The 26927-nt window shown below is 48.5% G+C and overlaps 1 protein-coding gene across 1 annotated transcript; it reads right to left on the reverse strand.

Annotated features, from left to right (window-relative positions):
• HAUS8 (HAUS augmin like complex subunit 8) lies at positions 1 to 26879 on the reverse strand. The gene is made up of 11 exons (XM_014865913.3): positions 26636 to 26879; positions 22802 to 22866; positions 19461 to 19516; positions 8918 to 8999; positions 6421 to 6513; positions 6222 to 6316; positions 5541 to 5606; positions 5280 to 5438; positions 3893 to 4034; positions 1655 to 1796; positions 1 to 415 (listed from the first exon to the last, which is right to left on the reverse strand). Exons 1-11 carry the CDS (start codon positions 26662 to 26664, stop codon positions 217 to 219), a joined length of 1128 nt encoding a protein of 375 aa, XP_014721399.3. The 5' UTR covers positions 26665 to 26879; the 3' UTR covers positions 1 to 216.
• Between the last annotated feature and the right edge of the window lie 48 nt (positions 26880 to 26927).

Raw genomic sequence — 26927 nt, forward strand, 5'->3', positions numbered from 1 at the left:
TCGACTGCAAAACTTTTATTTTTCAAACATCCAATGAGATTATCAAACAAAAATAGCTATACCACTAAATTAAGTATATAAAGTGCTTGAGTTTCCAGAATGTCACATAAGTGCCATGCGGCGCATATGTGCCCTGAACAGTGGGACAGCAGAGCTTCCTCCCCGATGGTCTGCAGGCAGGCCCCCACCGGGCGGGGGTGCAGCCTGCAGGTAGATTCACTGTGAGTGCGGCTCTTTGCTGCCTGAGAGAAGCGGGCCCCCCACCTCGGCCCAAGTCCCCCCGCAGGCGCCTTCTTGATTGAAATACCACTGGGTGGGGGCCGAGGGGCCCTGAGCCCCTTCCCAGACCTCTTGGTTGATTAAGGCTGCCTCTTTACTTGCCTCAGCAGAAAGTTCCAGGACCTGGGCAAAGCTCCTGTGGAAACAACAAGGTGGATGCAGCCTCTTCATCCTTGGCGCCTGGGCCTGAGAAGCTGCACTGCAGGTGGTGGGCTCAGGCCCCTCTCCGTGCTTGGGGCAAACACGCTTTGTCGGAACAGAAGTCACACAGGGAGGCCGCAAGAATGGGGCCAGGCAGACATGCAAGAAGACGCATTTGTCCGACAAATGTTTAGGGAGTGTATCAACGCTGCGTCAGGAACGACGCAGAGAGAGGGAGCCAGAGCCGCGAAGAGGATGACGTCCCAGCCCTCACGCAACATAAATGACGGGAGGGAAACAGGCAATAAACAAGCGTGTTTAACTACTGGAACCTGCGACTCTGGCAACCCAGCGCCCTTCGTGCGTGCTGACTGCCCCCTGGCACACATCCATGAAAGAAACCCACAGGAGTGGCAGTGCTTCTCTTGAATACCTTTCAGAGACTCCAGGCATCTCAGGAAGCATACTTAGCCTTGTAAAGGAGAGGAAAACAAGGCTCTTTTTTGGAAGATGTGGAGAAAGCCCCATGGTTAGAAGGCTCCCGGGGGAGGCGCCAACAGTGAGAGAAGGGAGCCGGGGCAGCTGTGGGGGGCTGGGCATGGGCTGCGTTGGGCCTGGGGCTGGTTCCTCGCGGGCACGTGTTTGAGCTGTGCCATCAGGATCTGAGCCTTCTCCGTATGTATTTATACTTCATTAAGAAGTTCCAAGAAGATGCCCCAGCCCTTACCCTGGGACACATTTAAAACAAGAACAAGGGGCCAGCCCATGACCGAGCGGATAAAGTTCTGCGCACTCCACTTCAGTGGCCCAGGTTTGCAGGTTCAGATCCTGGGTACAGACCTGCTCCACTCATCAGCCATGCCGTGGAGGCATCCCACATACAAAATAGAGGAAGACTGGCACAGATGTTACCTCAGGGTGAATCTTCCTCACCAAAAAAACAAAAACCCACAAACACCCTCCCAGAGTGCCTGGAGTGCCGTGCTGCTCTGAGGAAGGGGACGAGGGCTGAGAATACCATCCCCTGCCTGTTCCGGCTGCTGGAGACACCCATGGGGTCTGGGGAGGGTGGAAGGCTTCTGCACATTCCCCTCCCCCTGCCTTGCTGGACCCCTGCACTCTGGGCCCCTGCAAACGCTCCAGAGCTCAGCATGCAGCTCCACAGTGAGGCCGCCAATGGCCCAGCTCTACCTGAAGATGGGCTACCTTTTTCTTAGAATATTTTCTGAAATACCTTCGGAGCTCCAGATCCTTCTTTTGGGTCAATTCCTTGAGTTCACTCAGCAGGTCCAGCACTTTCCCATTTTCTTCTGAACTGCTGATCCCAAGTTCTCCCAGCAGATGGCATGTGGTAGTCAATTCCAGCTGCAAATCATCTGGAGGGGAAAAGAGGTCGTCAGCCCTGGGTTTCAATGAGCCCCAAGCAGGAGCTGGGTGGCTGACTGGGTTTTTCTCATTTTGCTGGAACGCTCTCCCGTTGCGCGGGAATCTTGAAGAGCTCAGAGGCAGAAGGGGTCATGAGGGAAGACAGCTGTGCACTGGAACCACCTCTGTGCCACTTAGCCTGAGATCACAGTGGCCTGAGATTGGGGGTCAGGCGTGTCCACCATCCAGGTGGCCATCAGAACAGACCTGGAATGCCACTCGGCATCCACCCAGAAACAAACATAAAAGGTGGAGAAAGCCTGTGTTGTGAGTAATTTAAAAACAAACCCGTTTCCACTCCCCGTTCCCAGCGTCTCTGCACCCCCACCCAGCAGAGAGCCGCCTGCAACTCTCTCAGAGAGCCTGTGTGTGCTGTGTCCCCCTGCTCTAAGAACACCAGCATCTCTCTGCTTCTGGCACATGTCGCATCTGCACATCTACACGCATCACACCTGGATGTTACGGTAACATTCTGGGAACCTCATGAGGGCCTCACACACACATACATCCTCCTACTCTCCCTGCTGTGGACTGAATTGTTTCCTCCCAAAAAGAAATGTTGAGAGCCTACCCTCATGTCCCTGTGAAGGTGACCTAAATGGAAGTGGCCTCTGTCAACGTAACTGAATTAGGATGAAGTCAACAGGGTGGGGCCTGATCCAATAACTGTGTCCTTCTAAGAGGGAAATTTAGAATCAGAGGCAGTCAGGGACACAACTGTGGGAAGACAGAGGCGGAGATGGGGGTGATGCTGTCACCAGCCAAGAATGGTCAGCAATACCCGAAGCCGGGAGAGCGGCTGGGACGGACTCTCCCTCAGAGCCCCCGGGAGCCACTAACGCAGCCGACCCCTTGATGCGGACTTCCGGTCTCCAGAACCGGCAGGGAAGAAATTTCTGTTGCTTTCAAGCCCCAGGTTTGTGGCACTTTGTTACCGCAGCTCCAGGACACTCAGACACTCCCCAATCCCAGCTCCTAGCAACGAGGGAAGACAGCCAAAGAGCTCATCAGAGACGGGGTCCCAGAGCTACAGACGTGCAGTCCACCGCAAGAGTCAGTCACAGGCCGCTCGCCCACGGGGAGGCCTTCTGAGAAACGCGTGAGTAGGAGATTCCATCGTCGTGCGAACATCACAGAGCGCACTCAGACAAATCTAGATGGTCTGGTCTCCTCCACACCTAGGCTATGCGGTACTCATCTATGGGACCACTGTCGTCTACACGATCCGTCATCGAACGAAACGTCCTATGTGGCGCATGACTATAAAACTGGAATCCTAGACACAGAAAATTGTTCAACATGGCTCATTTTTCAAGATTCCGTGTCATACATATACTATTTCACATTGGAAAAGGCCTGATTTTATTAAAAATCATTTCTGTCTGAGACTGCCAAGACGCAACACCCTTTGTAATCCTGAACTGTGTTTACAGAAAGTTCTGGAGGGAAAGTCCAAGTGATTTTAGATGACGAGGTTTTACTACATCAGCCTCAAGCAAGACGTGGTTAGACAGCTCCTGAGAGCCCCTCTCAGAAACCACCACACTCCAGGGCAGCTGAGCACTTGCCTTGGGAGGGTGCCTGTCCTAAAGGGAACCTGAAGCTGGAGCCTGGCACTTTTCACACTTGCCCATCTCCTCAAGTGAAGTGTTAGGTGGGACGCCACCGCTCTAATTGGAAAGCAGGACAGGGTGGGGGTTGGCAGTCCTGTGGCCCCCTAGCCACCAAGGCAGCCTGGTGGAGCTCCCCCCAGGTGGGGGGACTGCAGGCCGCTCCCCAGGAATGCCCTTAGCGGGGCAGAAATCACCAGCGAGTCCCACAGACCTGGCTTCCAACCCCAGCACGGTTCTGACTCGGGGTGCCACCCTGGACAAAGCGCAGCCTCATCAGCCCCCCGAGTCCTCTGCCCCTTGATGGGAGAGCACACCATCCACCTGAGAGGAGGCCTGTGACATGACACGAAGGGATAAAGACGCCCGGCTCGCAGGAAGCCCCAAGACGTGCTGGCGCTCGTCATGCTCCTTGCCTGGCAGACGCCGTTTCCTACCTAAGAACCGCTGCCCGTCTCCGTCCACGTGGACTGATCGCACGGGCAGCTCATGCCTGGTGGTGTCCAGGGCCGTCGCAAATGTCTTGTACTGCTCCATAAAGCGTGTGGCCACGGCCTCGTAGGGGCTGAGCGTCTCCATCTGCAGGTAGGAGGGAAGGGTGTGAGGTGAGAGCCCGCAGTGACGCACGTGGGGAGGTGAAGACAAAGCACTGCTCTTTTAGGACCTCCTGGGGGACCCTCCGGGGGCTTCCATGGGGGCGGTGGGCTCTCCCTGCACTCCCAGCCACTCACTGACAGCCCAGCCAGTAGCAAGGTGGCCCGGGCCTCCTCACTATGAACATGAGTCTGCCTTCCAGCACGTTCCAGGGCCAGGCCCTTGACTAGGATCACAGTGGACCCAAGGAAGCTGGGTCTTCCTGCTTCGGAGCATTGAGCTGAAACGCCCACCCCCCACAAGGCTGTCCCCACAGTCCCCTTTGCCTCATCCACACTGTCTGGATCCTCACAGGGGTCTGTGATGATTCCTCTGCTTGTTTGTCATTTCTTTTCCTTCCACTACTTGAGGACAAGGACCCTGTTCTCAGCCCAGGGCCTGGCCCAGGGCACACACACATGCACACACTGGTGTTACAGGCTGAATTGTGTTATCCCCCCCCACCGCATAATTCCCCTGCTGACATCCCAATTCCCAGCACCTCAGAATGTGAGCTGATTTGGAGACAGGGTCTTCACAGAGATCAGGGAGTTATGGTGAGATCATTAGGGTGGGCCTGTTCAATATGACCGGTGTCCTTATAAAAGGGTGAAATTTAGAGACAGAAGAGACACAGGCAGAAGATGGCCATCTACAGGCCAAGGAGACAGGCCTGGGGCACACTCTTCCCTCACGGCCTTCAGAAGGAGCCAGCCCTGCCGACCCTTTGATCTCGGGCTTCCGGCTCCAGGACTGGGAGAGAAGAAATGTCAGTTGTTGGAGCCGCCTGGTCTGTGGCACTTTGTGATGGCAGCCCTAGGACACGCACACCCTGGGCAGGGAGCCCCCTTCCCGGATCCACGTGCTGACCCCAGGCACCAAGACCTGGCCTCCCATCAGCACCTGGCCCCTGGGGAGGACAGGGGAAGCGGGACCTCGTGTCCCTGGGCACAAGTTGCAGGTGTCTGAAAATACGTGCATGTGTGTGTTGAAAGGACAGCTCTGTCTTGCTAGTTGGCACTCGACAATACAGTCTTGTCCTCTCATAAACTGTCACATACCAACACTGGTGGTGTCACAAGGCGGGCACAGACTTAGAGCCACGTGAGCAGTGACACTCATTGCAAACTGCCCTGATGGAACAACCCCGCCTGAGGGGACCTGCGGCTCGGAGACCATGTCACAGCTGACCTGAGTGTCAAGGATGGCTTCCAGCTCCCGCTTCCTCTGACAGAGGAGAAGTCGGCGCTTCAGCTCATGGGCCTCTCTCTGTAGCTTCTCCTTCTCTTCGCACATTATTAATAAATTCCTTTCTGCCTTCTCTTCGAACAGAGCAAGACTGTTCTCCATCTAAGTGAAAAATGAGCGCTCAGGCGAGAGGGGCCTCTGCCTCTGCAGCTGACAGAGGTCACCTTCCACACGTGTCGCACGCGAACGAGGTTCCCTCCTCACCTTTACGGTCAGGAGAGTCAGGAGTAAGGTTTGGGACTCCATCATTTCCATCGCTTCAGCCAGATCCTTAAGAAGGAAAAGATGATTCTGTTCGCCAATGAACTGGTGTACATCCAGCTCTCTCCCTGAGGAGGGCAGAACCCTAACCTGCACAATAACCTACTTTATTTAACTCAGTAATTTGATAATTCTCTGCTGTATATCGACCCACTGTTTCTATTTCCTTGGTTAGTCTTCTCGGGCGCTCTGTGAGAAGGAAGAAGATGGGCTGGTCCCCTCTGGTGGCTGGGCAGTCAAGGGCCAGCAGGAAGGTACCCACTAACTCGGCGTCTCGCCAGAACCAGGACTCAGGCCTCCCGCCCAGGGGAGACCAGAGCCTAGCCATCCTCCTGCTGGGGGACAGGGCTGGGCATGGTGCCTGCCCTAGCACGGCACCAAGAAACGAAACCCCAGTCTCACGTGTCACATGCTCCTGCCTTTGTGTCTGCTCCTGTATGTGTACTTGGAGAAACTCAAACTCTCCAAACACTCTAAGAATGTGTGTGGTCTTGGTTTTAGTCCTAAAAGGCAGGCTAGTCTGTTCACTGTTGGGGCCCAGGGCCTCACGCAGCACCTGGCACAGGGCAGTTCATCAGATTTACCCAACCTGTCAGCAGCTTCCCTTGCAGTCTGCACACTTACTGGGCTCTTTCTCCTCGAGGCAGAAAATGACGTCAACTCAGTTTTCTTTGACATCGTTTTTTCCAACTGTGGAGTCTTTCTGATCACACTTTTGTCTAAGATCAAGAAAAGCATTTTTAAGGTGAGGACACCATGCTTTGGAAGCCCATCGGCATGCGCTGCAGCCCCCAGCCAGGAAAAGCTGAAATGACGGACTTACCGTTAATGGCTGAGAGATCCAGGTCAGGCGGGGCCGTGCCATGCCCTTCCAGCAATGTGGACTGCAGGTCACCTTTGCCGAGTCCACTGCCATCTGTAGGCCCAACAAGAGGCCCCGGAAGGCAGCACAGTCAGCAAGACACTCTCCTCCGAAGCTGGGAAGCAGGCAACGTTTTTGCACAATACCACTTGCTTCCCAAACCTCAGCTTACAGGGACACGTTCTGAGAAAGGGGTCGTTAGGGGATTTCATCACTGTGCGAACATCAGAGAGTGCACGTACACAAATGCAGATGGTACAGCCCACTCCACACCTAGGCTAATCTATGGTACTGATCTTTCAGGACCACTGTCACCTATGGGGTCCGCTGTTGACCAAAATGTCATTACGTGGCACATGAATGTAGCACAGAAGGCTGAAAAACCTTTGGAAATTCCCAGCCATCAACTTGAACATTTTTTTTTTTTTTTGAGGAAGACTAGCCCTGAGCTAACATCTGTGCCCATCTTCCTCTATTTTATATGCGGGACACCTGCCACAGCATGGCTTGATGGAGCAGTGCACAGGTCCATGCCCAGGACCCAAACTGGCGAACCCCGGGCCACCAAAGTGGAAGGTGCAAATTTAACCGCTGTGCGACCGGGCTGGCCCCAACTTGAACATATTAAAGTAGAACTAGAAAAGAGAGGCATTCTTTATAACCAAAAGATGCAAATAAGTCTTTCTGCTTAGTTTAATGAAAGACGCTCTGTTTAGGATGTTAGAGTCTGACACATGCCATAAACTTGTTCTGGCTTCTGCTCTTTTTCCTTCTTTTTCTGGCAGCTTCTGGACTGTTCACCTTCCCTGAAAGTTCCCTACATCTTTTAGCCTCTATTTGAAAACATGAAATTATGCCTTACATCATCCAAAAGTGGGTGCTGGTGTGCTGCAGGCTTCAATTAAGCAAGGGCCCCACAGGACTGCAAATGAACAGATGGTGTGTAAAATATACTCTGCCATGTTAGCAACTAAACAGAAAACTATTTAATGAACAACTATGCAGCTGAGAAAATGAACATGTGGAACAAAAAGAGCCAAGTCGCAGTAACGTGTAGGGTGTGGATCATTCATGTTACAATTTCTTAAAAAATTCTACATAGATAAACAAAAATTCATCAAGAGTGGATGCCGGGGCTGGCCTGGTGGCACAGCGGTTAAGTTCACACGTTCCGCTTTGGCGGCCTGGGGTTGCTGGTTTGGATCCCAGGTGCAGACATGGCACCGCTTAGCAAGCCATGCTGTGGCAGGCGTCCCACGTATAAAGTAGAGGAAAATGGGCACGGATGTTAGCTCAGGGCCAGGCTTCCTCAGCAAAAAAAGGAGGACTGGCAGTAGTTAGCTCAGGGCTAATCTTCCTCGGGGGAAAAAAAAAAAATTATGCCTGGGTCAAGGAACAATGCAAATTCTGACAAACTCAAAACCAGGATTGGCAAACTATAGACTGCAGGCCAAATCTGGCTTACTTTCTATGTTTGTAAATAAAGTTTTACTGGCACACAGCCATGTCCATTTGTGTACATATGGTCTATGGCTGCTCTCATGCTATAAACCAGAGTTGAGTCTTTGTGACAGAGACTGTCTGGCCTGAAAAGCCCAAAATATTTACCATCTGGCCCAGAAAAGATTTGCTGACCCTTGATCTGAACAATAAGGTAGGAAATCTAAGTTCTAAAAGAACATACTTATTTTTGCCTGAGACCCAAAGCTGTCAGCATTTTGAACGAGGGGATGTGGGCTGAGAAACAGTTTTGCTTTTTGTGAATTGCTCTCATGCAAAAGAAGAGCTGCCCACTCCTGCCGGAGAGGCGGGCATGTGAGGAGGTGGAGTGCTACGCTGGGGAGGGCCCTCCCAGACTTCCAGAATGAGCAGGGTGACTGGAACTGAACACCAAATACGCCAACTGCGATGGTCTGAGTGACAGAGCATGAGGGGGCTTCCGCCCTCGTGGGGTACATTTCCCATTTTCTATAATGAACACACGTCGCGTCCACAATCAGAAAACTGGAAGTTTTTTGTATCACTTTGGTAACAGTTTCTAGGTGGAGAAGCGTGGGCAGATCATTATGAGGAAGACCCAACCCACGGTGGTGAGAGGCAGGCGGGTGAGGCCTCACAGGCTCTCTGAGAGCCCTGCCCTTGGAGCGTGGGTGAGAAAATGGTCACGTGAACAAGGAACTGGTGCCACAGGAACCGTCAGGACAGCAACATGGTTCTTCTCTGGGGCCAAACAGGAAGGGAGAGACCTCCCCCCATGCCCTCACCATCCTCCTGCAGCTCCCCACATGCCCCAAATGTGTCCTTACACTGAAATGCTCTTCCTCGCTCCTTCTTCTGAGGCTTCCCACAAAGGAAAGAGGGAGTTTTAACTCAACACACTTGCAAAAAGAATTCACCACCACGCTCATCACTTCCTGAGCTCCAGGGCATTTGGCCCCCTCGCCCCATCATTATGTACCTTTGCTCTTCTGCAGCAGGCTGGGTTTCCTTCCACCTTCGGGCATCCTCCCACTGGTCTTTAATGCATCTGCTGCAGAAACCTGTGAGGGGAACATGAAGCATTTAGGGGACAAGACACCTCCCCTTCATGAGAAAGGGCCCCTTCACGGTCTGTGCAGACTATATCGGTTCCTACTTTGAGGCTTAAGGAGTTCAGACAATTACTTGCATATATATAGGATGAATTAATTTTATCAAAAAGGACGGCCTCACATGCATAGAACATAGGAAACTACCAAAATGTTTGCTGGTGATTATGTCTGACGTGACCGATTACAGGTGACTGACTGTTCTGTATACTTTTTACTATTTGCCAGTTTTCTAGAGAAAACATATTACTTAGGTAGTCAAGAAAAACAAAGTTTTTGTATGGGTATTAACCTTCAAAACTTAGAAAAAAGCAAAAAATGCATGGCGCTAGTAAGCTGTTATAATGTAATAATATAAAAGCAAAAAGAAAATCTTGTAAAGAGCGAGACTATTTCAGTGCACAGACACTATTCCTATTCGACCTAGTAACGGAGGTCCTAGAGTAAGAAATAAAAGGCACACGGACAGGAAAGGAAGAAATAAAACTCTTCTTGCAGACATGATTCTTCATGTAGAAAATCCCAACACATATTAAAAAACGCTATTAAAACTAGCAAGTAAGTTTAGCAAGGTTGAAGGATACAGGGTAAATATAAAAAATTCAATCATGGTCGGCACCATTGCAGAGTGAGCTCTTGCCTTAGACCCTCCCCTGAAGATACAATGAGAAGGACATTGACAAATCAACAGAGAACATTCACATAACACAAAAGATATCTGAGAGACTCACACAGCCCTATATCTGAAGGCGGTGCTGGACCCCCAGGAGGAGGTGGAAGGAGGTAAGGGGATCGCCTCTCCCTCCCCCAAAGGCAGTGACCCAGGGCAAGGGACCACAAAAGGCTCTGAGAGGAGAGGGGGGGAGAGGTGGCTTTCTGTGGGAACACCCTCCCTCTCCAAATTCCCTCATAGCCCACGGGAAAGCCCCACACAGAGGTGGCTAAGCTATTGCAGGGGTGTCTTCATTGAGCCAGCACCCCAGGAGAGCAGATAGCGAGGGCAGAGTGAGGATGCCCCCTGGATCGCGCACACAAAAGAAAGTTGTCCCTCCCCCTGCCTGGTGCTCCAGTTCAGCTGATCAGACAGAGTGCCCGTGTATATGTTAGAAAAGCAGCAGCTGGGAGCAAACTAGCCAGCAATTACAGATGAGCCTTGTCAGCATAGATTCTAAGGACAAGCACAGATGCCAGGGATCATGGCAGGCTCAGAATACACAGCTCCTGAAACCCCCTCCCAACCTCCATGGCAGCAGGTGGAAGCTGTGATCAGATACTATCACTATGCGGAAACACAAATCCACACCATCGAATAGTATGAAGAAATATATTAATAATTCAGAGCAGAAGGAAAATGACAAGCACCTAGAAATCAACCCTGAAAGCATAGAAATTTACAATCTATATGACAGAGAATCGAAAATGGCTATCATAAAAAAACTCAACGAGGTACAAGAAAATACAGATAGATAATTCAATGAAATCAGGAACAAAACTGAACAAAATGAACAGAGGGAATTCTTTACAAAGGAGATTGATACTATAAAGAAGAACCAATCAGAAATGCTGGAGATGAAAAATACAATGAATGAGATAAAGGAAAACCTGGAGTACCTGAATAACAGAGCTAATTTATGGAGGAGTGAATCAGCAGTCTGGAGGACAAAAATATAGAAATGCTTCAGATGGAGGAGGAGAGAGAACTAAGACTAAAGGAAACGAAGCAATTCTCTGAGAAATATCTGACTCAATTAGTAAATGCAACATAAGGATTATAGGTATTCCAGAGGGAGAACAGAAGTAGAATGGAGCAGAAAGCTTGTTCAAAGAAACAATAGCTGAGAACTTCCCAAACTTGGGGAAGGAGCTGGAAACACAAGTGAAATAAGTCAATATATCTCCTAACTACATCAATGTAGAAAGATCTTCTGGGGCCGGCCCAGTGGCGCAGTGGTTAAGTGTGCACGTTCCGCTTCCCAGCGGCCTGGGGTTCGCCGGTTCAGATCCTGGGTGCAGACATGGCACCGCTTGGCACGCCATGCTGTGGTAGGCATCCCATGTATAAAGTAGAGGAAGATGGGCACAGATGTTAGCTCAGGGCCAGGCTTCCTCAGCAAAAAGAGGAGGACTGGCAGTAGTTAGCTCAGGGCTAATCTTCCTCAAATAAAGGAAAAATAATAAAATAAAAAAAAATAGAAAGATCTTCTCTAAGGCATATACTAGTAAAGCTGTCCAAAGTCACCAACAAAGAAAAAATACTAAGGGCAGGAAGGCAGAAGAAAATAACTTAGAAAGGAACCCCTATCAGGTTTTCAGCAGATTTCTCAGCAGAAACCTTACAGGCTAGGAGAGAGTAGGAGGACACATTCAAAATTCTGACAGACCTTCAGTCTTCAGCCAGAATACTCCATCCAGTGAAAATAGCCTTCAAATATCATGGAGAAATAAAAACTTTCCCAGATAAACAAAAGCTAAGGGTGTTCATCACCACAAGACCCCCCCCTCCTCCCAAGAAATGCTCAAGAAGGCCCTCATACCTGAAAAAAAAAAAAGAAAAGAAAAAGGGTTACAAAGCCTTGAACAAAGAGATAAATAGACAAAAATCAGAAAATTGCAGCTCTCTACCAGAACACTTAATTCTAAGTGTTAGCAAACAATCATAACATTAAAGATAAAGTGAAGGAAAGCACCAAAAATAAATATAATCACTTCATTTTAACCACAAACTCACAACACAAGATGGAATAAGTTTTGAAGACAATAACTTAGAAGGGGAAGAGGAAAGAGATGGAATCATCTTAAAATAAGAGGTTATCAGAAAACAGACTATCTCATCTGTGAGATTCTTTGTACAAACCTCATGGTAATAACTAAACGAATAAACAGAACAGAGACACAAATGATAAATAACGAGAAAACTGAGAAAACAATCAGAAAACTATCTAACTGAATTGGTAGTCCAAAACACACAGGACAAGAAACAAAGGAAATGTACAGGAACCAGAAAATGAGCAATAAAATGGCAGCATTAAGCCCTCATACATCAATAATCACTCTAACTGTAAATGGATTGAATTCTCCAATCAAAAGACACAGAGTGGCAGGATGGATTAAAAAACAACACCCAACAATGCACGGCCTCCAGGGAAGACATCTCAGCTCCAAAGACAAATACAGCCTCAGAGAGAAGGGATGGGAGACAATACTCCAAGCTAATGGCAAACAAAAGAAAGCAAGTGATGCCATACTTATATCAGACAAAGTAGACTTCAAGATAAAACAGGCAATGAGAGACAAAGAGGGACAGTACATAATGATAAAAGGGACATTCCACCAAGAAAACATAACATTTATAAATATATATGCACCTAACACAGGAACACTAAAGTACACAAAGCAACTATCAACTGACCTAAAAGGAGATATTAACAGCAACACACTAATAGTAGGGGACCTTAACACTTCACTTACATCATTGGATAGATCATCCAGACAGAAAGTGAACAAGGAAATAGTAGATTTAAAAGAAAAACTAGACCAGATGGACTTAACAGAAACATACAAAACAGTCCATCCAAAAACAGCAAAATACACATTCTTCTCAAGTGCACATGGAACATTCTTAAGGATAGACTGTATGTTGGGAAACAAGGTAAGCCTCAATAAATTTAAGAAGATTGACATCATATCAAGCATCTTTTCTAACCATAATGCTATGAAACTAGAAATTAACTACAAGAAAAAAGCTAGGAAAGGGACAAACACGTGGAGACTAAACAACATGCTACTGAACAACAAATGGATCATGGAAGAAATTAAAGGAGAAATCAAAAAATATCTGGAGACAAATGAAAATGAAAATACACCATACCAACTCATATGGGATGCAGCAAAAGCAGTCCTAAGAGGGAAATTCATAGCAATACAGGCCCACCTTAACAAACAAGGAAAATCTCAAATAAGCAATCTTAAACTACACCTAACAGAATTAGAAAAAGAAGAACAAACAAAGCCCAAGGTCAGCAAAAGGAGGGAAATAATCAAAATTAGAGCAGAAATAAATGAAATTGACACAACAAAAAACAGTAGAAAGGATCAATGAAACTAAGAGCTGGTTCTTTGAGAAGATAAACAAAATTGACAAGATAAACAAAATTGACAAACCCTTAGCAAGACTCACTAAGAAAAAAAAGAGAGAAGGCTCAAATAAATAAAATTAGAAATGAAAGAGGAGAAATTACAACAGATACCACAGAAATACAAAGGATTATAAGAGAATACTATGAAAAACGATGTGCCAACAAACTGGACAACCCAGAAGAAATGGATTAATTCTTAGACTCATACAACCTCCCAAAATGAACCAAGAAGAAATAGAAAATCTGAATAGACCAATCACAAGTAAAGAGATTGGAACAGTAATCAAAAACCTCCCCCAAAATAAAAGTCCAGGGCCACATGGCTTCTCTGGAGAATTCTAACAAACATTCAAAGAAGATTTGGTACCTATCCTCCTCAAACTATTCCAAAAAATTGAAGAAGATGGAACACTACCTAACACATTTTACAAGGCCAACATCACCCAGATCCCAAAACCAGATAAAGACAATGCAAAGAAGCGAAACTACAGGCCAATATCGCTGATGAACATAGATGCAAAAATCCTCAATAAAACATTGGCAAACCAAATACAGCAATATGTTAAAAGGATCATACACCATGATCAAGTGGGATGTATATCAGGGACAGAGGGATGGTTCAACATCCACAAATCAATCAATGTGATACACCACATTAACAAAATGAGGAATAAAAACCACATGATCATCTCAATAGATGCAGAGACAGCATTTGACAAGATCCAACACTGGTTTATGACAAGAACTCTCAATAAAATGGGTATAGAGGGAAAGTACCTCAACATAATAAAGGCCATAGATGAAAAATGCACAGCCAACACCATACTCAACAGGGAAAAACTGAAAGCCATCCCTCTGAGAACAGGAACAAGACAAGGGTCTTGTTCCACTCTCACCACTCCTATACAACATAGTACTGGAGGTTTTAGCCAGAGCAATTATGCAAGAAAAAGAAATAAAAGGAATCCAAATAGGCAATGAAGAAGTGAAACTCTCGCTGTTTGCAGATGACATGGTTTTATATATAGAGAACCCTAAAGAATCCATCATTAAAGTATCAGAAATAACCAACAACTATAGCAAAATTGCAGGGCACAAAATCAACTTAGAAAAATCAGTTGCATTTCTATACTCTGATAACAAACTAACAGAAAGAGAACTCAAGAATAGAATCGCATTTACAACTGCAACAAAAAGAATAAAATATCTAGGAATCAATTTAACCAAGGAGGTGAAAGACCTATACAATGAAAACTATAAGACATTATTGAGAGACAATGATGATGACATGAAGAAATGGAAAGATATGCCATGCAGATTGATTGGAAGAATAAACATAGTTAATTCACATTCAATGCAATCCCAACCAGAATCCCAATGACATTCTTCATGGACATAGAACAAAGAATCCTAAAATTCATATGGGGCAACAAAAGACCCCAAATACCTAAAGCAATCATGAGAAAAAAGAACAAAGCTGGAGGCCATCACACTGCCTGACTTCAAAATGTACTACAAAGCCATAGTGATCAATACAGCATGGTATTGATACAAAAACAGACACACGAATCCATGGAAGAGAATTGAAAGCCCAGAAATAAAACCACACATCCAGACAGCTAATCTTCGACAAAGGAGCCAAGAATATACAGTGGAGAAAGGAGTCTCTTCAATAAATGGTGTTGGGAAAACTGGACAGCCACAGGCAAAGGAATGAAAGTAGACCATTATCTTTCACCATACACAAAAATTAACTCAAGGGGCCGGCCCCGTGGCCAAGTGGCTAAGTTTGAGTGCTCCACTTCAGTGGTCTAGGCTTTCGCTGGTTCAGATCCTGGGTGGGGACATGGCACAGTTCATCAGGCCATGCTGAGGTGGTAATCCACGTAGCACAACCAGAGGCACTGACAACTAGAATATACAACTATGTACTGAGGGGCTTTGGGGAGAAGAAGAAGAAGAAAAAAAATCAACTCAAAATGGATCAAAGACTTGAAGGTAAGACCTGAAACCATAAAACTCCTAGAAGGAAATATAGGCAGTACACTCTTTGACGTTGGTCTTAGAAGGATCTTCTCAAATATCATGTCTACTCGGACAAGGGAAACAAAAGAAAAAGTAAACAAGTGGGACTTCATCAGACTAAGAGCTTCTGCAAGGCAAAGGACGCCAAGATAAAAATGAAAAGACAACACACCAATTGGGAGAAAATATTTGCAAATCATACATCCAACAAGGGGTTAATCTCCAAAATATGTAAAGAACTTACACAGCTCAACAACAAAAAAAGAAACAACCCGATCAAAAAATTGGCAAAGGATATGAACAGATATTTTTCTGAAGAAGATATGCAGATGGCCAACAGGCACATGAAAAGATGTTCAATATCACTAATCATCAGGGAAATGCAAATCAAAACTACACTAAGATATTACCTCACACCCATCAGAATGGCTATAATCAGCAAGACAAAAAATAACAAATGTTGGAGAGGGTGTGGAGAGAAGGGAACCCTCACACACTGCTGTGGGAATGCACACTGGTGCAGCCACTGTGGAAAACAGTGTGGAGGGCCGGCCCCCTGGCTGGGTGGTTAAGTTTGCGCTCCACTTCGGCAGCCCAGGGTTTCGCTGGTTCAGATCCTGGGCGCGGACATGGCACCACTGGTCAGGCCATGCTGAGGTGGCGTCCCACATGCCACAACTAGAAGGACCCACAACTAAAATATACAACTATGTACTGGGGGACACGGGTTGGGGAGAAAAAGAAGCCAAAAAAAAAAAAAAGAAGATGAGCAACAGTTGTTAGCTCAGGAGCCAATCTAAAAAAAAAAAGAAAGAAAACAGAAAGGAGATTTCTCAAAAAATAAAAAATAGAAATACCATATGACCCAGGTATCCCACTACTGAGTATTTATCCAAAGAACCTAAAATCAACAATTCAAAGAGACTTATGCACCCCTATGTTCACTGCAGCATTATTCACAATAGCCGAGACATGGAAGAACCCAAGTGCCCATCAACTGAGGACTGGATAAAGAAGATGTGGTATATATATACAATGGAATACTACTCAGCCATAAAAAAGACAAAACCATCCCATTCACAACAACATGGATGGACCTTAAGGTTATTATGTTAAACAAAATAAGCCAGACAGAGAAAGACAGACACCATATGATTTCACTCTTATTTGGGAGGTAAACTAACACATGGACAAAGAGAACAGTTTAGTGGTTACCAGAGGGGAAGGGGGTTGGGGGTGGGCATAGGGGTCAAGGGGCACATTTATATGGTGATTGACAATACTGTACAACTGAAATTTCACAATGTTATGAACTATTATGACCTCACTAAAACTTTTAAAAAATTAAAAAGGTAAAAAAAAAAACCACACCAAAAAATCAATCATATTTCAAGCAATGAACAATTTTGGAAATTAAAAGACAGTATCATGTATAATAGCACTAAAACACACCAAATACTTAGGTATAAACCTAACAAAACATGGGAAGGTCTGTACTCGGGAAACTACAAAACACTGTTGAAAGAAATCAAAGAAGACCTAAACAAATGGAGAGGCATTGAAAAGCTCTGTGTTTTTAAGATGTCATTCTCCATAATCTGATGCACAGACTCCATCATCAAAATCCCAGCAGGACTTTTGGTAGAAAACAGCAAGCTAAGTCTAAAATTTATATAGAACGGCAAAGAAACTAAAAGAGCCAAACAGTTTTGGAAAAGAACGTAGTGGGAGAATTCACATTACCTGAATTCAAGACTTGCTACAAAGCTACAGTAATCTTGGCAGCATGGAACTGACCCAAGGATAGACACATAGAACAATGGGGAACAGAACAGAGTTCAGAAACGATGCACGCATACATGGTCAATTGGTGTTCAACAGAGGCGATGGGACAATACAATGGGGAAAGGAAAGTCAATTCGACAAATGGCGTTGGAACAAGAGAACATCCATATGCTTAACAACAAACTTCGATGATGTACACCTTAAATTTATATAATGTTATAAACCAATATTACCAGAATAAAAAATAAAAAGGTAAAAAAAATGAACTTAGATTCCATCATTGCACCAGATACAAAAATTAATTCAAAATAAATCACAGACCTAAACATAAAACCTAAAACTATAAAACTCATAGAAGAAAACATGAGAAAAAACGTGGTCTTGGGTTAGGCAAAGATTTCTCACATAAGACACCAAAAGCACAATCCATAAAAGAAGAACTCATTAAATTGGACTTCATCAAAATCGACAACTTCTACTCCTCATAAGACACTCAAAGAGAATTAAAAGACAAGCTAGAGACTGGGAGACAATATTTGCCAATCACCCCAGAGGGTTGCTATCCAGGATATAGAAAGAGATCTCAAAACTCAATAATAAAAACAAATAACCCAATAAAACATGGGCAAAAGATTTGGACACATCACCAAAGATACGAGAATGGCCCAAAAGCACATGAAAAGATGCTCCATATCATGAGTTGTCATGGAAGTGCAAATTAAAACCACAATCCGATGCCACTTCGCACCCCCTAGAACGGCTTGGATCTCAAAGTTCTGACCAGAACTTTCCTCTGTGGCGGGTGGGAACATAAAATGGAGCAGCCACTTTGGCTAACAGTGGGGCAGTTTCTCAGCAATCCCTCTCCCGGGAGAAATGAGTACCTGGCCACACAGAATCCTGCACCGGAATACTTAAGGCAGCTTCGTTCACAATTGCCAAAAACGGATAACTAACCAAAGGTCCTTCCCCAGTGAGTGGCTGAGCCCACTGCTGTCCATCCAGACAGTGGAATATTCTTCAGCCATCAAAAGGCACCAATGTTAACTGTGACGGGCAATGACAGGGAGGGACCGCCATCGTGCTCTTCACATGAAAGAAGCCAGATGCAAGAGGCTGCATCCTACGCGACACCTTTAAGTGACCCTCTGGAAAAGGCAAAGCTTTTCTCCTGGGACAGAAGCAGATTAGGGTTGCCTGGTGTGGGGAGGGGCCGGCTCCATCAGGACGGCTGGGGATTTGGGGGTGACGGACTGTTCTGTACGTCAACTGTCGTGAGTCTGTGACCGGATGTGTTTGTCAAAACTTACAGAACTGTGCACTGAAAAGAGTGACACTTACTCTCTGTAAATTACACCTTAATTTAAAAGACGAAAAAAGAAAAAACAGAGAAGCTCTCAAAAATCTAAAATACTACAGCATGCAGACACATGAGGGTGCTGTAACCAAGTTTGCAAGGCAATATTAAAATTATGAAGTGTGGACTGTGATCCTCGGTTGAAAATCACTTCAATGCTGTAAACCACGGCTCTGGCGATGAGGCGTCAGTGAGGGTCCTTCGACTGTAAACAAGCACCACTCTGCTGGGGATGTTGATAATGGGGAGGCTGCACACGTGGGGGCGAACAGGGGGTTCCAGGGGAAACCTCTGTACCTCCCACTCAATTTTGTTGTGAACCTAAAACTGCTCTAAAAAAATTAAATCCACTAAAAGAAAATCACTCTGCAAAGCGTATTGGTTTGCGCAAAGGTATCCTTTTTCTTCAAGCTGGATCTTAAGTCACATTATCAAGAACCTGACACTCACCTTACCAGAGTAAAAGACAGATAACAGAAATTAATACTGAACTAAACTTGATCATAAACAAAGATCTGAAGAAGGAATAACACAACCTTCACCTCACCACATTCTCAGTACCTACACCCTGAAACAAGATACGTCAGTGGGTCACCTCCTGGCCGCGCGCACGTTACCCTCACAGCGTGAGCTCACGTGTGGAAGGGCTGCAGGCCGTCACTTCCAGAGTGTCAGAATCCTCACGGGGTGACTGCGCGTAGTTCACGCAACTCCTCCCGTAGCGTTGGTGACTCAGGCATGTCGTATTTTCCCATAGTCTTTCTCTAAAACCCAGCAAGTGTTTTCTAAACACCAGCCAAGGCCAGGGACTGTGTGCTGGGCCCCCGACCGAACTGCTTCAGGACAGACTCTAGAAAGGAATCACCGACGACAGGCGCGAACCATTTCAGGTTTCAACAGAGATCACAACTTTGCAAAAGGGATTCTCAAAGCGATCGGCTGCTCGCGACAGGCTCATGACTCAGCATGAAGGGTACGCCGACCTCAAAGGCAACTGGACAAAGTCCCCAAAACGCTGCCAGGCGGGGCCCACCTTTCCTGGCTCATCTCAGAACTCTGAGTTTGTCAAGACTCCATGTAGAACAGTTTCAAGTGTACACTACGTGTTACCTTTTTGGTGGTTCTCTTCTCATACTGCAAGTATCGGGACTCAACCACTCTTCCACCTGTGGGGGACACGTTGTTGGTTTATAACAAAACCACAAGAGTGCAGTGTGAGGGTCCCCGCGTGCCCAACATACCCCCCCACCAAGAGCCGGGCGCTGTTGGCCCTCCCTGCTCAACGGTAGGAACAGGAGAGCTGAGCTGCTCCCCCTTGTTCCTCTCAGATCCTGTCCTCCAGCATCTTTGAGCATGTCTGGGATACCTACTGTATGCAGGAACATGTATGGGACACCTACTGTATTTAAGCCCCTGGGCTAGGGATCCAGAGCAGCTGTGACAAAGGAAGATCAAGGAACACACACCAAAGGTCAAAGCAGAAAGTGGACTCAGGGGCAGGGTAGGGAAAGAAAGAAAGACCTTCCCCAGAGGGCTGCTTGTTTGCCTCCTCCTCCCTGCCCAACTCATTTCCAGGGATCGTGACCTCAGCTTTCCCACCTGGGTCCAGCTACAATCCACCCGTGCTACCATCTTTCACATCCCCTCACCCCCTCACCTAGCGCAGGACTACCCCCCGAGACACGCTCAGCCTGAAGCCCTTCTCAGACACAGCCGTACCCCTTGGCAAGAGCCCAGCCCTGGGTCCCCTTCCATGCCTGCCCCTGGGGCACTGAAGGTGGATGGAGGAAACCCATCTGTGCCCCCAGCCTCCGGGGGCTCTTGCTGCAGGCCCGGTGATCACCCCCAGGCCTCTGTTCTGTCCCCCCTCTCCCAGGCCCTCCCACGTACCTTCTCCCACCTTCTACAGCGGGCCCATCCTCTGGTCAGCTGGTGACCTGTTTCCTACTTCACTGGAGACAGAAGCAGCCCCAGGAGATACTCCCCCCTCAGCCTCTAACAGCCTCCCAACCTCAGGACCATTTCCTGGCCCTGGCATGTGGAGGAACCTCTGTGCTTGGGGCAAGAGAACCCCCCACTGTGGGTCTAGAGCCCAGCCCTCACCCCATAAGGAAAGTGCCCTGGCAGCCCTTCTCCCCCTCCCCCACCCCCAAGCCACCCCAGTTTCTCTCTCCATCAGTCACTGGTACTTCTCCTCCCACTCACCCCCTCTGGCTCCCCTTTACAATGCCCATTCCTCCTCCTCTCCTCCCTCCTTCCTCTGAATCCCCCAACCCGGTCTGGCTCTCGCAATCACCACTCACCAAAGAAACTCCTTTCAGCAAGGCCCCCGAGACCTCCCTGCTCTGAAGCCCACCCGCTCGTCGGTCTCAGTGCTCATTCTGCGCCATCAGCAGCGCCGGGCAAAGGGCTCGCCGCTCCCTCCTCCTGGAAACACCCTGGGTCCTCCAGGATGGCTGCCCCTCTGGTGGCCACGATCAGGCTGCCTGTGGAGCCAATTGCTCTGGAAGCTTGAGCACCTCCAGGCACCCTGCAGGCCCCACACCACGCGCAGGGCATCCCTCTGACCTCGTCGCCTCCGAGCCCCACGCACTCAGTCCGTTCCACCACCAGGACCTCTTGCTGTTCCTCCCACCAGCAGGCGCCCTCCCGTACCTGCCCTCCTTCATAGCTCTACTCAGCCCAGCAGAGCAGAGGGTCCAACTCCCTTGGACCCAGAAGCTACCCCCATCTTGCTGTTTTATCCACAGTATCCATCATCATCCGACACACCCTTGTCTCCTGACTTCATCTGATGTGCTGCCTGTATGCCAGGCGGCAGCTCCAGCTGGGAGCTCGGAACTCTGTTATTCTTGCTGCTACATTCCACCACCCACAGGGAGTAAGTGCTCAGCAATGAGGCATCAAATGCACGATTCTGGACTTTTTCTAGGTGTCTCTAGAGCTCAGGGGTCTCCCTTTTTACTGAAGAGACCCAGAGAAAGTGAGGTGATCAACGTCACGTGGCTTGACAGTTTAGTTAAGTGAGACCATGGTTTCAACCCTATCTTCACGCCAGGATCTGCACCTTCCTTTGGGGACTGGGGTTGCAGCTGCAACCCTGAGAGGAGAGGAGGTGCACCCACAGTTACCGGGGACCCAGGCGCTGGACACAGAGCAGGTGGGGGCCAAGCGTGCCCCAGGCAGGGAAGAGCCATGCCTGCAGTGCGAGCAGGCTCAGACAACAGAGCAGGAGGCACCTAAGGGTCAAGACCAGGACCGGGCAGAGTTCAGGGGAGAGAATCAAGCCACAGAAGGGTCTGCCACAGGATGTCGAGCAACGGATCAGGGTAAAGGACACTCCCAGTTCCAAGCAGAGAAGACCATCCTGCTTTAGGTCTTTCTAATCCCATCAGCAAAGGGTTTTGCTCATCTTGGAAGAATCTGAGGCTCTGGGTTCCTTAGACAGTTGAAAAGTAGTTTCAAGTTTCTGGAAAACTAGAAGGCACTGTTTGTTTTAAACAAGGGTGGATTTGCCACAGACGCAATGTTACGATGAAGGATATAATTTGTGTTCAAGAACTAGAGTGTGTGTGAATGTAATAGGTCCTCAAGACAAGGTCATCAAGCAATGCCGTAACACACAAACCTCCAGTCACCTGGTACTAGAATTCTGCTCTAGGTTCTCTGAGATGCGCACTGGCACACAGCACACTTTAAGAAAATACTTTGTCATATCAGAGGCTTGAGCTCCAATGAGGGAGATCCTCGGGTCTACCGCCTAAATTGGGCACTGCCAAGAGTCGAAGGGCGGGCCAGCCCCATGGCCGAGTGGTTAAGTTTGCACACTCCGCTTCGGTGGCCCAGGGTTTCAGCGGTTTGGATCCTGGGTGCGGACATGGCACCGCTCATCAGGCCACGCTGAGGCAGCGTCCCACATGCCACAACCAGAAGGACCACAACTAGAATATACAACTAGGTACTGGGGGGCTTTGGGGAGAAAGAAAAAAAAAGATTGGCGACAGATGTTAGCTCAGGTGCCAATCTTTAAAAAAAAAAAAAACAGTCAAAGGGGACTGTTAACCATGACCCGGACCCACAGGTGGACGTCTGACATGTGGGCACCACCAAGCGAGTGATGCGTTCACCAGGAAGAAACTGAGATTTCAATGTTCAATAACGAACTCAGCTCACACCCCCTCAACCACACTGCCGAGTGACAAGTCCTAGGCATAGCCCGCGACCCCCATGGCTGGAAGGGCCCACTGCCCTAGATGACCCTCACCGGGTCCTCTCGCACCCCTGGCTGCAGGGCTGGGTGACCAGGCTCAGAATCCCCAAAGGGTGACTAGAAGGAAGTCAAGTCTTTGCTCTCCTGCTCTGGCCTGGTTTTTTCTTCCCCAAAAGCACTTACTGAAAAAAAACCACTTTCTCCTTCACTGGATCATGAGGTAGATTCCAGTTCTGCTCACCTTGTGTTCTTCTTCCCTTTGTCTTGGTGCCACTAGGAGTACTGGGCCCCCCTGAGGAAGGCTTCCTAAAAGAGGGAGATGGGGATCTCATTAATGTCGTTGGACAAGCTCAGGGAAGCCAGCGAGGAGACAGCCCAGACCCAGCCCCCACCCCCACCCCCAGCACCGATCTCTACAAGGCAGGGCCACCGAGACAGGAAGAGGACATGGAGCCCCAGCCCTGGTCACCTGGGACAACATGGCCACAGCCCAATGCCTGAGCTGAGAAGAGCCCAGAGTGCGAAGACTGAGCATTTTTGCTGAGCCTCAAAGATCCCAACCTAAATCGTGGGGGCATTAATTCACCGGGCGTGTATGTGCCTACTGGATGCCACTAGGAATACATGGTGAACAGGAGATGGAGTTCCTCCCCAGAGAGGGAAGAGTAGGATTTTCACGTCAGGCAAGCGTGAAGAGTGAGAGCCCCAGACAGGTAAAAGGGTGGGGGAGGCGAGTGACACAGTGCATAGGGAAGGACATTCCGAGACAGGGATCAACAAGGCCAAGGGCATAGGGACAGAGAAGAATGATGCGCAATTAGGAAGTGACCAGCACTATGGCTTGGCTGGAGGAGACAAACGGGGATCCAGGATCAGGAGGAGAGGCCGGGCTGGAGATTCTGAATGCCCACCTTAAGGGCTCCAACCTGTTCCTAGAGCCCAGGGGTCGGCAACCGTTCTCTGTAAAAGGCTAGATGGTAAATATTTTCAGCTCCGTGGGCCATAAACTCACAGTCGCAACTACCCAACCTTGCCATGAGGGCAGGAAGCAGCCACGGATGACGCAGAAAGGAAGAGGCATGGATGTGTTCCAATAAAACTTTATTTACACACACTAACATTTGAATTTCATACAGTTTTCACGTGTTATAAAATATTACTCTTCTTTTGATTTTTTTCACAACCATTTAAAAATGTACAAACCATTCTGAGCTTGCCGGCCGTAAAGAAAAAGGGGCGCTCTGGCTTTCACCCACGGGCCCTAGTTTGCGGAACCCTCTTACAGGCGGCAGGACACGGACTGTCAGACAGGCTCTAAGGTTCTAGAAGGACAGGCACCAGGTCTGCTGTCGTTCCTCAGCATTCCTCAGTGCCTGTGTATTACTCAGCTCTGGCTGCCATCACGAAACACGAGACTGGGCCACTGAAACAACAGACGTTTATTTCTTGCAGTTCTGGAGGCTGGAAGCCCAAGATCAAGGTGCAGGCGAGCAGGTGGCCGCCTTCTCACTGCGTGCTCACGCAACCTCTTCTTTGTGCACATGCGCAGAGAAAGAGTGACCGCAACGACAGGCCAGCCAGCCCTCTGGGATCTCTTCTTATGAGGACACCAGTCCTATCGGATCAGAGCCCCACTTTTCTGACCTCATTTAACCTTAATTACTTCTTAGAGGCCACATCTCCAAATACAGCCACACACGGGGTTACGGCTTCACCATATGAATTCAGGGATGAGGTGGGGAGACAGGACAGAGACACATAAACATCCAGTCCGGAAACAGCCCGGTAGACAGGAAGCACTTGATAAATATTTGTCATACAAATAACTCAGGAGTGCTCACTTGAGGACAATTTTGACCCCCAGGAGACATCTGGCAACATCTGCAGACATCTGTGATTGTCAGGACAGGGCTGCTACACTGGCACAGTGGGTGGAGGCCAGGGGCACTGCTTAACACCCTACAGTGCACAGGACGGCCCCGCCCCAGAGATGATCCGGCCCCAGATGTCAGCACTGTCCACACTGAGAGCCGCTGGCATGGTGAATGGGTGATGGGGAGCATGGCTCTGAAGACAGAGAGAACTTAGATGGGTGCTGTAAAACTTGTGTCAAGAAGTAACAAACCATGAATATTATTCAGCCCTAAAAAGGAATGAAATACTGATGCATACTAAAACAGATGAATCTCAAAAATATCATCTAGGGTGAAAAGAAGCCAGACACATAAAGCCACATGTTGTATGATTCCATTTGTATAAAATGTCCAGAACAGGCAAATCCAGAGTCAGACAGCAGATGGGTGGTTGCCAGGAGTAGACTGGGGTGGATGAGGAAAAGGGAGTGAATGCAAATAGATAGAGGGTTTCTTTCTGGGCTGACAAAAATGTTCTAGAACTAGACAGAGGTGGTAGCTGTACAGTGCTGTGAATGTCTTAATGCCATTAAATCGCTCACTTTAAAATTATTAATTTGATGTTACATGCATTTCACCTCAATTTAAGTAAAGAAAGAACGAAGCCTGATTTAATAGGAGAGACGAAACCATGAGGTAGAAGTCACTTTAGAAATTCTAATCACCTGGAACGTGCAGGAGGGTCGGGGCTGCCTCTCAGGTTTCTAGTCTGGGTAAGCGGGAGGAGGAAGATGCAGGGGACAGATACCTGCAATGCGGGGGGAGCAGGGTGAGGGGCCAGGCTTAGCTCACTGCAGCCACCTCCTATGCAGCAGCCTCCAAGGACCCCAAGGTGACACCTAGGCTTGCTAGGGGACACCTCCAGGCCACAGTGAGGTGAGGCAACTTAACAAATGATCGCTGGACACCAGCAGCTCTGCGCATTTGCTGAATCCTCCTAACCCTACAAATCCCTAACTGTCGGCCTGCTTTTCCTCGTTTTCTAAACACGGACCTGAGGCTTAAACAGGTCCCCCCTGCGAGTCTCAGAGCTGGAAAGCGACAGAGCAAGGCTTCCCTCTGGGGTTTGAGCCAGGGCTCTGGAGTCAAACCAAATGGGCTCAGGATTAACCTGCAGGGACCTAAGGGTAGGGGGCTCACTGCACCTGTGCCAGCCTCAGGTGCCTCCCCTGTACCTCGGAGAGACTAGTGTCAATCTCACAGGTAGGCCAATGGGCTGCGGAGGAAACACAAGTGATTTCAGCTGGCCCGTTAAACGTTAATTCGCACTGGCACAACAAACATCCACCGGATAAAGAAATAAGACAAACAGCCCCAGAATCATGCCTGTCGTGGAGTAAGTGTTCAAGATCTGTCTTTCTTGTTCTTGCTGTGTGACACTGAGCAAGTGACCTTCCCTCCCTGAGCCTCTATATCTCATCTGTAAATGGGGAGCATAGAGAAAAGTGGGTGAGAGGATTAGAGGAGACACTTTAGTGGCCCACCATTTGTCCACTACAAAACGACAATTCTAGGGCCAGCCCTGTGGCACAGTGGTTAAGTTGGCAAGCTCTTCTTAGCCGCTGGTTGGTGGGTTTGGATCCTTGGTGCCGACCTACACACCGCTTATCTAGCCAAGCTGTGGAGGCGTCCCACATACAAAGTAGGACGCACAGATGTTTGCTCAGGGCCAATCTTCCTTTCCAATAAATAAATAAATAAACAAACAGACCATGGGAATTTTCAACAAGATAATTTTTTTTAAAAAAAGATAATTCTAATAGCGACAGATCACGTTTAGAAGCCAGGCACTATTCTAAGCGCTTTTAAGCCTCACACGAGGTCTACAAAGTTGAGCGGCGGAGTCATCAGCTTCGGTTCACAGCGCAGGAAAGCGAGACATAGAGAGGTTAAGCCACTTGCTGGAGACGGCCCCGGATCGAGGCGGCGGCCCGGGACTCGAACTCCCAATCTGGTCCAGCGGCCGTGCTCCGAGCATGCGCAGAGGCCGCAACCTGCAGGGGCCTCCCAGAGCCTACGCTTCCTGTGTGGCTCGTACAGGGGTGAGATCCGACTCACCAAGGACCCTTGCTCCCCAACTCTGCTGCCTCTCCACCCCCAGCCCTCGGTCATGGCCTTCTGGCTGGCACCCACAAATCCAGACCTGCGGCGCCCCAACTCACCCAGCGCCGCGCCCCGAGGAATCCGCCATTTTCCCGCCTTCAGCTCAAAGGCCGGCCTTTCAAATCCAGGTCCCCGCCTCCTCGACCTGGGTCGGACCATATTGCGGAGCCGCACAGGGTTGGCCCAGGGCTGGGGGAAGGGTGGCTGTGGGCGGAGCGGGCGACCCCTGCACGCGCGCCTCTCTCTCCTCCCCTTACACTTGGTTTCGCCCACCAGCGGCAGGAGGCGGTGGCCGAGGCCGCTGAGGGGGGGGAGGGGCTTCATGGCGCTCCGCCCCCATGGCGTGCTTGC

This window comes from Equus asinus, chromosome 10 (assembly GCF_041296235.1).
Source record: "Equus asinus isolate D_3611 breed Donkey chromosome 10, EquAss-T2T_v2, whole genome shotgun sequence".
Taxonomy (NCBI): Eukaryota; Metazoa; Chordata; class Mammalia; order Perissodactyla; family Equidae; genus Equus; species Equus asinus.

Excerpts from the sequence above, each read along its gene's own strand:
- HAUS8 (XM_014865913.3), bottom strand. The coding sequence starts at position 26,664 with ATGGCGGATTCCTCGGGGCGCGGCGCTGG. Across the intron at positions 22,867-26,635 it reads TCCTCGGGGCGCGGCGCTGG|GAAGCCTTCCTCAGGGGGGC; the intron begins GTGAGTTGGGGC and ends TCCCTCTTTTAG. Across the intron at positions 5,439-5,540 it reads TGACTCTCCTGACCGTAAAG|ATGGAGAACAGTCTTGCTCT; the intron begins GTGAGGAGGGAA and ends TTTTTCACTTAG.